This window comes from Staurois parvus, unplaced genomic scaffold (assembly GCF_062004578.1).
Source record: "Staurois parvus isolate SC_StPar_1 unplaced genomic scaffold, SC_StPar_1.0 ptg000392l, whole genome shotgun sequence".
NCBI classification, from domain to species: Eukaryota; Metazoa; Chordata; class Amphibia; order Anura; family Ranidae; genus Staurois; species Staurois parvus.
This window is the reverse complement of record NW_028318188.1, coordinates 2,099,568-2,114,372: the sequence shown is the minus strand read 5'-3', so window position 1 is coordinate 2,114,372 and position 14,805 is coordinate 2,099,568. Positions and strand designations below refer to the sequence as shown.

General features: G+C 40.3%; 1 protein-coding gene across 5 annotated transcripts in view; it reads right to left on the bottom strand.

The window, feature by feature from the left end:
- SFSWAP (splicing factor SWAP) overlaps positions 1–14,805 on the bottom strand; it is a 233,342-nt gene that overhangs the window by 116,775 nt on the left and 101,762 nt on the right. For all 5 annotated transcript variants that reach the window (XM_089686134.1, XM_089686136.1, XM_089686133.1 and 2 more), the window contains one exon: positions 1,699–1,886. In XM_089686134.1, the coding sequence (XP_089542260.1) occupies positions 1,699–1,886 (188 nt within the window). The remainder of the gene's footprint in view (positions 1–1,698; positions 1,887–14,805) is intronic.

The window sequence follows — 14,805 nt, the reverse complement described above, 5'->3', positions numbered from 1 at the left end:
TGTTATGAGAAGCTTGAGACACAATCCGGTTCAACTTCTAGTTATAATTATACTCCAACATGCCCTAGATGCTCCCACAGTATGCAAATCTTGACTTTGTTCCACTTCAGAGCTTAGATACAGGGGTTGGACAAAATTACGGAAACCCAAGGTAAAAGAACGAAATCATTACCTAATATGGTGTTGGACTGCCTTTAGCATCCAAGACAGCCTGAAATCTCCTGGGAATTGACAAATATAAGTCTTGGATGAAGGATAATGCAATCGTTCCAGTTTTTGCAGAGATGCTGGATCCAAAAAACAAGCCTGAACCTTGTTCTTCAAAAAAAGAACATAGTACCTCTATGATATTGAGGTCCAGCGAGAGTGGTACCCAGGGAAGGTGCGAGACTTTGCATGCTCATCAAACCATGATTTGACAACACCAGCAGTGTGAATCTAAGCATTTTTGTCTTGGTAAATGACACTGTCCCAGGAAACAATGTCTGCACCATGGGATGCACATGGTCTGCCAAACTTTGTAAATAGTTGCTGGCAGTGTCTCTACTTTTCAAGGTGATAATGGGGCCTGCAGAATACCAAGATATGGCTACTTTATTAGTGTTGCATCACTCTCTCCTCTTCTGAGCAATAATATCATTCACTGTGGTTTGGCAATCGCAAATTCCCCGTGAATGTTTTGCTTAGGAGTTCCCTCTGCACAGCTTTTGTGGACATGGGCTTTGGAAGATTTCTGCAGTCACTTTTGCAGCAGTTTTCTTATTCCAGGTCACAATTCTACGCAATGTCCTTTTGCCTCTTTCGGTCAGTAGACCAGGTTGACATTGCTTATGCTTATCAGACGACGTTTTACTGAAAACTGAATATGCTGTCATAACCTTTGATACTGTACCTCAAGACATGGCAAACAAATTGGCAACTTCAGTCACAGAGGCACCAGCTAAGCGGCACCAACAATCTGCCCTCTTTGAATCTCAGTAAGCTCTGACATGACTTTGTATTACAGCAGCGCACATAGTGAATGACGAAAGTGAGGATTCCCACCTGTTAAGCTAGGTCTTTCATCACACAGAGGAAGCAAAAGAATGTTATATCTCTTTCGCTTTCAACGTGGAACATGTAATCACTTTCACACCTGCAAATCACGTAGTGTTTCCATATTGTTGTCCAACCTCTGTATGTCTGCCACTGCATGCCATAATTTAATATGCACACCTCTCAATAGGTTAGTAGCAGGACCTCCTTTCTTTGCGGGATGTGTAAGATGCACTTGAACTCTGACTTTTAGCAAAGCTGAGATTTGTATAGTGTATGGTGCATGCCTTGTGTTTGTTGAGTGTGGAGAGAGGATTAAGGAAAATTCATTTGTAGTATCAGCACCTTTTAGTACATGCTAGTTTAATAAAGTAAAACGGTACACAACTATGGTTTACAGGGGAGTGCACCTGATTAACAATTGCAACAGTGGCAAGAACAACTGTAGAGCACGAGCTAAAAGTAAATACGATAAAAACTCAACTTTGTTATCCTATCCCATCTACTACCATAACACATTAAGAACTTTGGTGCACTTCAAACCTTGGAACTATTTTTGCTGTGGCATAAGTACCAGAGCTGCATTAGCCACTGAACAGACAAAACTGTACAAAAGCTAAAAGAATTAATGGTAATGCATTCCAAACAAAAGAATAAACTGACCTCTTGGTTGTAATTGTTCTCCTCTGTCCTCCCTGATTCCATCTCTAATGGATTCTTTAGTGTTTGAAGGAAAAGTGCTGCCTTCCTTTTGCGCTCAGCCTGTAGTTGTTTCTCTTTGGATTCCTTGGCTGCTTGTGCTAATTTCTCTCTGGCTGCTGCTGCCAGTCTGTCCTCTAGCTTCTGCTTTGCTGAAAGAAAATATAGATATATGCATTGTAATCTACAACACTTGATAAACTGAGTGTAGAGAATAGCCAGAATTGCAAAGCCTGCTTTAAAGGATAAGTTCAGCTATGTTGACCTTTTTTCCTAAATTCTAGCTTCCCTATGTAACAATATAGCATTAATGTACGTCTTTTACAGAAACTCAAAAGCTTTCCATTTTTTTTCTACCCACCTTTATGTCCGTGTCCAGATGGCTGCACAAAAAAATCTTCGATTACATCTGCTTTATTTCCTGCAGAGATTTTAGGTCATGACACAGGAAGGAGTTGACCAGCTGATCCCATAAGTACACACCCTGCTTCATCTACCCTCCTACCTGCCACCCACTTCCAGGTGCACGAATATTAAATGAAAAGCAATCAATCAGTGATCCCTGTTCTCACTAAATACACCGACTTCGATTTTTTATTTTCTACCATAACTTTCATCTTGCATAGATCATTCATTTGGCAGTGTGTGCTGAGTGAACAGATAAGTTTATGTGTATTTAGTATTGAAAACAGGAGAATTGTGTTCTGGGTTCTGTAAAGTTCACATATACTATACAATCTGATTGCACGCTCTCCTTTAGATCTACTATCAACTATGTAGTGGAAGGGCCCACCTTATTGGATACAGAGTGATTGGGTAGATAGGTGGGTCCTCCTATCCATAGTTCTGGAAAATCTAAAAGGAAATTGTACAATGAGATTGTGTAGTGTATGTCTATTGTATATGTCAGGGCTCTGAGGAAGAGGTTGTGTCCTCGAAACGAGTTAGCCAGTTGGTCATCCAGGGTTCCATCGTATGGACTCAGATGTTGTTTGGATCATACATCTTGTTCAGTTTGACATGCCTGTGTTATGTCCATTGTGAGTATGATACCGATTTTGTTTCTTCAATAAATTATTTTAAACGGTAATGCACTAGGTCGGTGCGCCCTTTTTCTGTTTCTCCATTTGTATCCTGTGCTAGATGTGGCTCATGGGACATTTTGGCATGATGAAGGTTGTGCTTTTTATTACTTTGCGTTTTGCTGCGATTGCCACTCATTTTTTCACATGGAAAAATGTGTTTGCTTCTGTGTTTTGTGTGCCATTAACTGCACCAAAAGTGCAACTAGTTCATTTTAGGTGTATAAAGATGGTTATACACATGCAATCTGGTTTACAATCTCTGTACAATTTCATTTAGATTTTCCAGAACTATGGAATAGGAGGACCTGCCTATCTACACAATCACTCTGTATCCAATCAGTCAGGCGCTTGCATTACATAGTTGATGGTAGATATAAAAGGGGATTGTATAGTGTATGTGAACTTTACAGAACCCAGAACACAATTCTCCTGTTTTCAATACTACAGCTATCCACATAGGCCGTTATCTGTTCACTCAGCACACTGCCAAATAATGATCTATATACCTCCCAACTTTCTGAGATGGGAATGAGGGACACCTATTAGAAAGTATGTGGGCATAGGAAATGCCCCCTGTCACATCCCCTTAAAGAAAAACTACACCCAAAAACACAAAAAAAAACAACAAAAAAAAAAACTGTTGGTTAAACCCACAAGTAGTTTTTTGCTCGCTACAATTCCTTTATATTTGCTTTGAAAATATCCTATAACCTGCACTGTAAAATACTTTTTGATAAACCGTGCATCTTATTTACAACTACATTGATCAAACAAAAATGAGGGACGAATGAGGAGGACAGAGGGACTTTTTTCCAAATGAGGGACAGTCCCTCGAAATCAGAGAGAGTTGGGAACTATGGATCTATGCAAGATAAAAGTTAAGGTAGAAAAATAAAAATCGATGTCTGTGTATTTAGTGAGAACAATGATCACTGATTGATTGCTTTTCTTTTAATAGTCGTTCACCTGGAAGTGGGTGGTAGGTAGGAGAGTAGATAATGCAGGGTGTGTGCTAATGAGGTCAGCTGGTCAACTCCTTCCTGTGTCATGGCTTAAAATCTCTACAGGAAATAAGGCAGAAGTAATCGAGAAGCCTTTTTGTACAGCCATCTGGGCACGGACATAAAGGTGGGTAGAAAAAAATGGAAAGTTTTTGACTTTCTGCAAAAGAAGTATATAATGCTATACTGGTACATAGGGAAACTGGAATTTAGAGAAGAATAAAAAAAGTGAACAAAAAGGTGAACTTATCCTTTAAACATGAACAGCAAAGTAAGGATTTGTAAAAACTGGTAAATGTTTTAGCCACTTTGTACCCATCACAAAATACAAAGAAATCAACAAAAATCTTCCTTTGTGAAGTCAACTTTGTAATCACATTCATAGCACAACATACTTTATATGTATACACAGATCAAGTATCATGTATTTGACCCACAAAGGCATCCTCAAAACCCCTACAGGGGCATTCTTAAGCGACACTAAATGATAAGCGTATTCTCCAAAAATAATCCATACACATCAACTACCTAATGGTCCCGTAGTCTAATTTTCATCAAATGGTTTCTCACTGTGTTTTTCTATTTCCTTGTAACATCCTTAGTGAGCACCAGAGCCTCCCCTTTTCATCCTCATTTCTGTTTGTTTGGAATGAGCAGTGAACGTTATAGGTGGTCACATGTACTGCTTTATGCACACTACAAATGCCATCGTCCATCTCGGTAGCAGGCAAGAAATGGTACATGAACATGGACACCCCCTCTAACAGGAAGAAGGATCACAGCAGCAAAAAAAAAAAAAAAATTAAAAATAATAATTTGGAGAATTGGAGGAGGCTGCGAGCAACAGAGGTACTTTGAGTTAAGAATACATACAAATAAGATTTTTTTTCCCCCCTAAACCAGAGGATTGATATCACTTTAAGTATGCTTAAAAATGACCTCAACTGGCCTCCAAATGTTTCTAATTCTCTCCTCAGTGGCCTCCAGCTGAGCTACAATATGGCATACATTTTTAAGTGTGGCCTGCAAGGCTCACTTTATTGTACAGATCCAGATCTAGAATGTTTCTGCCTTACCTGCTATACTATATACTTTTATTATATGATGGAACTGAACCAATCAAGAACTTAACCTCCATAGCAGTCTGATTATGTCCATATTTCTGTGCTCAAAGCAGTAAATTTTTTTGCATGGAAATACGTAGTTTTTTTATTGCAGGCCTGTAATTTTTAGGAACAACTCACTGAAATCTGTCTGAACAAGAGTCTAGTAAACATCCCGGGTATGTTACAATTTGAAACACGAAATCATAAATTATAATTTAATAAACATAAAAAATAATATAATAAATTTAATTCAATAATATAATCAAACCAAAAACACTGAAATTTGAAATATAGCTCCAAGTTCGCACATCACGGAGCAAAGTCGCAAAATCGTTTTCAGTGTCTGATGACGAATTTCCCCACGAATCATTATCACTCAATTCTGCAAGTAGTTCTGATTTACTATCGCTGTTCTCTAGCTGGTCTAAAACCTCTTGACATATAGGGACACTTTTTGGACGCCATGGACGTTTCTCAGTTTCCAGGCAGAAAGAACAGTAAAAATGCAGGCAGGGCACAGGACAAAGCACTAGGGACAAAATGTATGTGAAATGGTTTGATACAGTAATGTTCTACTATGTGATTTTAGTGTATTTAGTGAACGTCACTTTTTGATATTTTCAAATTTCCCGCCGTTCCGTCCTTGTATGTCCCGACGCTCGCAGGGGACGGAACACTGATGACAGATGCTGGCATCCGCCGGATTACATTGCCAGGTACACTGCAGGAGGGACATCGCAGGAGCGCAGGACAAGGTAAGTGAAGAACAGATCCCAGAGCATCGCTGCAAGGTATTACCGTGTGTAGCTCGGGGATACCGCTTTTGGTACTGAAACTTTACCCCGAGCTGCACTCGGGAATACCGCCAGGGAGGTTAAAAGAGACATTCTTGAAACATGTACAGTACATAATAGTGATATGTGCCTGGTACCACACATTTAGCATTTGCCTTTCTATGAAAATCCAAGGATTACAGCAGTTAGGGAGGACATAAGAATCAAGAACAGGAATGTTCTGCTTTTCACAACTGATTTAACGCTTTCTGCAAAATTTGACTGCCGATGCCTCCTCTGTATAGGGTAGTGTACCTGCAACTTTCCTGTGGGTTTGCTGCGCTTAGCCATATACTTTTATTATATCTGGTGCACTTTCTGAAATCTCACCAAAACTCCTGAATGCAGGAGTTTTGGCAAGTTTTCAGAATGTGCACCACACCTGCAGGATATAATAGAAGTCTATGGCAAAGCACAGAGTACACCACTTATCTCACTACATTAGCACCATAAACAAAGATGGAAAAAGATCAAAAAAGACGTTACAGTCAACATGACTTTGCAACCCCTTAAATCAAGGGCCCTCAACCTGTGGCCCCCGGAGCCGCTGAAATCCAGCTTCTCCTCCTCTCCCTCCCACTCAAAAGCTGCAGGAAAGATTCTGCAAAATTCTGAACCATTGCAGTTTACTGTAACCTGCGACTGGTTACCAATTCACTTAAGTGGCCCTTGCTCTTCAAAAGGTTGAGCATCCCTGCCTGAAATTGTGCTCTTTTGTTCACTTACATTTCGAAAAGCATAGACCTCTAACATACTTGATTATTTGAATGTAATTAGCCTCTATTCATAAGGTAAACAAAGAGAAGCACATCAGTTTGGCCATTCAGCCAACTGAAATTTAGGATCAAAGAACACAAACATTTTTTATAAGCTCAAAAAAATCTAGAAAAAAAAAGCTGGCTGAAAAACGCTGGCTTGTAGTAGCTTTTTAGTAGTGTAAGCGTTTTATAAGCATTTTAACAGTACGTGAAGAAAAACAAAACCCACTCAAAAAAAGCTGTTAGGAGCATTTTAGTAGTGTTTAGGAGCGTTCAGTGTTTTTTTTCTGCCAGAAAACGCTCTCAAAAACTCTACAAAAAAAAAAAAAAAAGCTTGAATAATGCTTCTGGACATGCATGAGTAAAGAAAAAAAATGCCTATAATAGTTTCTAGGAGCTTAAAATTTTTGTAGTGTGCATGAAGTTGTGAAGCAAGACACACAATTTTCATTTTAGCTGCTTTGTATAAATTAAAAATAAAAAAAACAAGTCTTGACTGTGTATTTGAGAGAAAAACCACATTTGCATACAAATTAACTTTCTCAAACATTTGGCTCAAGTCCTGACATGATACATGTTAATTCATATTTGAGATTCAGACACTGCCACTTAACCAATCAGAATGCACTATTGATTGGGCTTGTAAAGACATGACAAACCAATGTCATACTATAAACTGCACAAATTGCTAGACAGTGAACAAAAACTTTTAAATGATTTATATTAGGATATTAAAAGGCAAGTAGTTACAATGACTTTCCTTGTAAAGGGAAATTAAAGGAGTGGACAATTTTAATTGGTCAGCACATATCAAATTGCAGCTACTGTCATCACTGAACAGATTGAAAAATAGGAAATAGCTAAAAATATCACAGAAGCCAATATCATTTCCTGGTCTTCCACAATATGAACTTCTTCCTCCCATCAGCCCCTTCATTGTACAGAGCACAGTAGTGATGTAAGGGGCTAGAGGTTTGAACAACCTGTGTAGCAAAGACCACAAAGCCAACACCTGGAAATGTTAGATTCTGCAAGATTTTCAGCCAATGGGTTCTTTACTTCTGCAGAGTTCTGTAGCACCAGCAGCAGAAGAAGCAAGTATTCAATTTCTTCTTTGCAGGGATTCATGGTCATATGAGTAATGGCTATTATTCTGGTTCTTTATGACAGCTTCATGCCAGATTTTTGTAGCAGCACTAATGTAACTGACTTAAAGTGGTATTAATCTCAAAAGCAAACATTTATGATACTGCAGCCTACTAATTCTTAGATGTGATGGCTGTATTAGGCTCTTTTTCCTCGTATTTTCACCTGGTGATTCATACAGTAAGTCTGCGAATTTTCAACAGAACAAGCTCTTTTCCAAATGTAGCAGGAAGAGTGTTGAGATAAACCACCACTTACAGGGGTTCTTATAAATCAACTTTTTATTCATGTAAAACCTTTATTCCCCACTCAAAAAAATTGTTGCTGTGACTGCAGTGTGAGCTGGAGTTTGGCTTCAAATTTGTTAGTGACATTAATTTAGGTCACAGGCATGTTTGCTGTGGGTCGCCACCCCATGTTGGAGTTTGAGTACTGCAATAGCGCCAGGCAGTCGAGACACATACTAAGATCCTCATCCTGCTACACACTTTTTTTTTTTTTTTGTAGTTTATCGCCGACGCAGGCAGCTTTTAGACAGAAGTGCCAGTAGACTCCCTTCCAGGTCCACGAATTGCGTCACTTGTCTTGGACACTGTGTGTGGAACATTTCTATTACACAGTAGGAGGTGGAGGTTGGAAGGAACAAGAGGCGGTACACCATAGCTTCTGCATTTGCACTGCATGTGTAGGAAAGTTTGACGCAAAATACACAGTACCTTATTCCACACTCTGCATGTTCTCTATTCCTCGCTGCCTCATTCTGCATGTTTCCTATCACCCACCTAGCCTACTCTGTACTCTGCACTGTGCTTTCCCCATTTCAATCCTCCCATTCTTTACTCTACACTAGATTTATCTTACACCATATTGCCTGTTCTATACCATGCACTGTATATTCCCTGTTCCACACTGATTCACTCTGTAAGCTGTGCAGTACGTTTCCTGACAATTATCCCCTATATGCTACATACCAAGGTACATAACCAAGGTGTTTGTCTCAAAATTTGCCAGTTGTCAAGTAGTGCAATAAAAAAAAAAAAAAAAAAAAAAAAAAAAAAAAAAAAAACTGTGCTTGCTCATGGCACAGTAACTAAAACATTTTGTGAGTACAAAGATTTGCAACATGTACTGCGTATACAGTGGATAGGCGCTGGTTCTAATTAGCCATACCCCTTAAAGTCTAGCCTACTGTCAAGTGCAGCATGGCCAATCTCAATGCACTGCATCACTGTTCTTGAAACACTCAGGAGCGCTACACGTCTTTGATAATTATATTGGTAATGGGTCTGTTGGTCTGGTATTTATTATAATTATTTGCTATATTAGCTTTTATAATTGAGAAAAATAAATAAAAAACTGTACTGGAACAGAAATGCATATGTCTACCATTTGTTTTTTTTTATGTGGCCATTTTCTTATCTGTGTTGCTTTGCTGAAATTTTGGTAATTATTCTCCCCTTGGTTCCCAGTGTGGTAACATTTTTAAATGAAAGCTAATGGTATTAAGTTGCATTCATCCATTTTGTCATTTTAGACAATGAATGCTCAGTATTATAGGAAATGTTGCCTTTTTTCATTATTTTACTTATTGTAGATTAAGCCAGGTGGTATGGGCTGGAAACAAAGATATGTGCTTGCATGGAGGAACCAAAGTGGAATATACTAACCCAGGCTAGTCCAGTGCTCCAGATTACGAACAGCTGCATTATTATTGAACTCATCACAGAAGCCATTAAGGGACACAGGAAGGTTTTAAGCTTCAGGAGGGAACATTCAAGTATGTTTACAGAAGCCAGAAAATCTCCCTAGAAATGAAGGCAAAGACATTTTGTGGCTTCAATGTGGAAGTCACAGCTCTTAAGATACACCCCTTTGGGTTTGGAAACGGGCTGGTATAAAACCCTTAAAACCATTCTGCCGAATTGGTCCAGAAATCCTGAGGAGGCTCAGTGGAGATCTGCTAATCTGTGCAGTGACACAGGAAGATCGGAGGTGAGAAACACGAGAGGGCACAGACCAAAACACCGGTTTGAACACCTGGGATACCACTTTCTGCACCCAAGCTTCTGAAAAGGTTAAAAAAAATGCATCCTCACTCTGGAAAGTAAGGGGGGCACCTTGATTCAGAAGGCAGCTTGTCTGAGGATTTGGTAGACTGAGTGCCAGACTTTGTAGGCAATCAGGCTCGAAGGGTCTCAACAAGAAAGTTGAGAAATGAAAGGGCCATGAGTCTGAGTAAGATGGATGGTCTTGCCACCAGTGCCATCTTTGATGAAGTATCAAGAGTTGATCCAAAGAGACACCCCCTGAAGGCAATGAAAATTAAGTGATTCTTCCTGCACAGTCCAGCACTTCGACCAAGCACCCTATGCATAGGTATGATTAACACATACTTACACTGACATGACACACATTTAATAGCTGAGATGTGTGGCTTCTAGCAGACAGTCAAAACTGAAATTCAAAGCAAAAGTCATCTGCTCCATCTATTCAATAGGCAAGGAATCAATTACACTACCAGAGGTTCATGGAAGGGATCAGGCAGGCTGTACAGCCGTCCATTAGCTTCCACCTGACAGCCGAGAGTTGGCTTGTCAGATTTACATCAGCTGTGTGTAAAACCCCCCACTGCTAATAAAATATGGCATAAGTCATTGGCAGTGAAAGGGTCAAGCCTATACCTTGCATTACCATGTGGTGCGAGTCTTCAGAGACAGGGCCAGCCTGTAAGCAAATGCCAGCAATTCCGCACCTGGGAAGTGCTCAATAGCAAACATTACCAGATTGCATTCTGAACAGCATCCCATGTGGAAACCATTGCCCAAATGTCACTTCTAGGCAAGCCCTGAAACACCCAGTCCAGCAGGGTCCAGACATGGCACTCAGCCAACCTGAGGACGATCACACTGGTTAGCTGCAAAATAAATAATCAAGATCTAGGAGTGCATAAAAGAGTTTTGATAGCATAAAAAAAAGAAATTCAATAAAAAGTGCTAGCAAAAGTAGCTTAGTATTTTAATACAGTACAGATGTATTAAAATACTAAGTAGAGATATATTACCTACCCACAAGAAAGGCAGCAAGGTAGAAGCTGGCAATTACAGGCCAGTGAGTTTAACATCGGTTGTAGTCATGTTAATGGAATCACTCTTGAAAAGAAGGATCATTGATCACTTAAAAACATACAACTTGCTGGATCCAAAGCAGCATGGCTTTACCGAGGGCAGATCATGTCAGACTAATCTAATTGGATTTTTTTTTTTTTACTACATTACCAATGTTTTGGACCAGGGTGGTGCTGTGGACACAGCAAGGCATTTGATATAGTTCCACATAATGATCTAATACAAAAGTTGTGCAAGCTAGGACTAGGCCCTTGGGTAGATATGCAGGACAGTTACCAGAGTGTGGTTGTAAATGGGGTTCACTCAGAAAAGAGACCAGTCACTAGTGGTGTACCACAAGGCTCTGTACTAGGTCCTGTTCTATGTAATCTATATGTAAGAGATGTAACTAAAGATTTGTTGGGTAAGGTATGTCTTTTTGCTGATGACACAAAGGTGTGCAAAAGGGTCGATATTCCTGGAGGTGTCTGTAACCTGGAACATGATTTGGCATTGCTGAAAGATTGGTCAAAAAAGTGGAAATTGCAGTTCAATGTTTGTAAATGTAAAATAATGGGTGAATAAGGATCAGGAGGGGCAATATTTTCAAAACGAAACCAAAATCAAGAACACGGGGATATGACCATAAAATAACTGGAGGAAAGTTCAAAACTAATCTCAGAAAGTGCTATTTTACTGAAAGAGTAGTTGATGCTTGGAATAAACTTCCAACAGAGGTAGTGAACCAGTCAACAGTAAATAGTTTCAAACATGCTTGGGACAAAAAAAACGGGCAGACTCAATGGACCACTGTCTTTTTTTGCCTTCAATTTTCTATGTTTCTAGGAAGATGATGTCTGTCCTACTAGGACCACTAGCAAATAACAGGCATGCTGGTAGTAGGAGAGGTTATCCTGGTTTAGCCTACATATTTTTCTTTGACAAGATCAAATCCTCCTGTTGACAGCAGTATAACCCGATTGGTAAAGAGTTCCTGTGTTTCTCAATGGATGAGAAAGAAACCCAAATATTCTTGAAATATTAATCACAGAAACCTTTTAAATATTGGTTATGCTTCTGAGCCCATCTGTTTAACTGGCTTGACAAGCACACAAAAGTTAGTATACAAGAATGCAGTGAAGGTACATAGAAGACAAATACAGCTGTTGTGTTGTAGCACTCAAGAGGGATGCAATTTGATTTCTTTTTAATGTGGCTCTTGACAGCTAAGCTTTGTAATCGAAACAAAGGTTCATCAATAGTAACAAAGATAACAGCATACTCCCACCAGGCATTGAATTCTCCAGTGGAGTTGAATTGAAACATTTATTTTTACAGACTTGCACCTTCCTTCGGCATTAGTTCATATTTAGGATAAAACATTTCACATATTTTATGAACAGCATTTAGGAAGGAAAAAAATACTAAGTGCAAAATAGGTAGGACTGACAAGACAGAATATACCTACCTAAAACATGAATTTAGTTGTAAAAATCTCTTAAAGCTCAAAACCAGGTATCATTTCTTTTTCTGAACCACATAAGGATCGCCCACAGTACATTTACTGCTGCAGGGCGGCCCGTGTGCACAATCACGTATCTATTCGTGATCCCATGGTTTTCGTGGGCCGGTGGTGGGGGTGGGGTGGATCGTGGGCGCCCCGAATTGATCCCCGAGGGATCATTCAATTTAGGCCTGTGATGTCCGGCCCAAGTCGGATGATCGATCACTGTCCTATCCTGTCCTGTGTTGACAGTTACACATTCCATCCCAGAGAGAGAAGAATTAACAAACTAAGTAAAAGCACTATACAATTACAGTTCAAAACACTCTAGGACACATTTAACCCCTTGATCGCCCCCCCCCCCAACCAGTTTAACCCCTTCACTGCCCTGTCACCAGTGTCATTAGTACAGTGTACAGATTTTTTGCTGATCACTTTATTAGTGTTGCTGGCGACTTCAGATAGCGTTAGGGTCAGTTAGCGCCCCTCCCAGACAGCATCAGATTGCCCGTTAGTACACCAGTAATCACATTTAACCCCTTGATTGCCGGGAACACGCTCACATACACAATAATCCTCCATTATAGTGTTACAGTATAGTGTTTAAACGGATCAATATCTTTGATCAGATCAGCACTATGCCAGCGTACATATTAGTATAGCGTCCCCAAAAACGCAGCGCTAGCAGGATCAGCCCTGGCACCTGCGTTTAGCCTCTACGCTTACCCCCTTCTCCCCCAGAAAGTGCAGTGTCAGTAGGTCAGTCACTTGATACACTGCACACAAACCCGCAGTGTTTGCAGAATCAAAAAATAAAAAGCACACAGGTGATCAAATACCACCGAAAGAAATCTCTATTTATGTGAAAAAAGGACGGAAGTTGTGTTTGGGTACAACACTGCATGACAGTGCAATTACCAGTTGAAATAGTGCAGCGCTGAATAGCAAAAAAAGGCATGGTAATTAAAAGGGGTAAATCCTCAGGATGGCAAGTGGTTAAATACATTGGCTCAGTGTGAACCAACGTAAGCATGCATATGCCATACTTGTGGGATGCCGCCACTACTACAGTGATCCTCCCTGTCCTCCTGGCCCTGTCCTGGATACCATTCAGAGTGCTTTGTATTTCAACAAATGCAAAACATTTTCTGATTGGGCAAAGTGGAACTGCACTACAGAGGCCTGGTGCCATAAAGCTCAGGAAACTCCTAATGATTTGCTGGAGTGGGAGTGTAAAATCACAGGTGATTAGTCCTTGAGAATGTAAGCTCCAGTGCTAAGATTTTTTATCTTTCGAGCAATGGTGGACTTGAAAGCAGGGTGTCTCTTGCGAGGTCCCGAGCACAGGACAACAAATATTCTGACTTCCTGATGGAAGCTGTCCGACAATGTCAAAATGAGAAATTTCCTTTTGAATCTTTGGAGCAGGGCTTAAGGGTGTTAGGACTAAGTCCTCATTGAGGAAAAGATGGTCTTGGGCATAAGACTACATTGTCATTGTGAAGGATGAAGAACAGTTCCTTACAAGAGAGCCACCAGCACAGAGATGTATGACAGAGGCAATGGCAATCACAAAGCCTACTTTGCAAGAGGCCATTTAGGGAAATATTCCTGATGGGTTCAAAGGGTGGTTTCTGCAGGACCCAAGGAAGCAGTGGTTGCTGCAAGGAGGGTTTGATGCAAGATGCACCTTGAATAAAGGTTTTGACAAGGAAATGTAAAGCTAGAGGTCTTTGAAAAGTCAGGTTTTGGGCCTTATGCATTCTTTTTCAGAGTGCTTAAGGCCAAATTCGGATCAAGACCTGATTACAGGAAAATAAAGCAACAAGTAGTCTCAGGGGTTGTTCACCCCAGGCAAACAAGAATTTTCTGGTATGATAGTAGATATTCTGTAAGTGGCTTTTCTTACTTTTAACAAGGAAATAATACCAAACTCACATACCTATCTCCTAAGACTTAGGCTTTAACAATCATGCTGTTAAAGCAAGAGGCTGAGATGCAGCACGGAATAGAGGGCCTGAGACAGGAGATCTGGCCTGTTGTGGAGAGGCCAGGGGTCATCTGCTAGAAGTCAGAGTATGTCTGTGTACTACCAGGTTCTTCTAGGCAAGTTTGGTAGAGTAAGAATCATAGGGTCCCTTGCTTGCTCTAGCTTTCTGACCAGGCAAGGTAGAATCCACATTGCGGGAAAGACAGATTACTCTGAACTTAGATCAGGGAATTATTAGGGCATCTGAAGCCAGCACTAGAGGATCCTTGGTTCTGGCCATAGTCAGAGGTAGTTGGTTCTTGAACCCAGAGGTAAAAGATGTCTACATCAGGAATCCCCCATTTCTGACATATTAGATATCTGAGTGTAGGGCCAATTCCCCTTGATCCACACAATGGTCAGTGAGGTAGTCTGTTTTCCAGTTGTCCACTGCTGGGATGTGGACAGCAGAGATTGCTGGAAAGGGAGTTTCCATCCTTGAGATTATCTGGCTTGCTTCCTTGAAAGCTGCATGACTCCTGGTGCCTCCTTGATGGCTGATGTA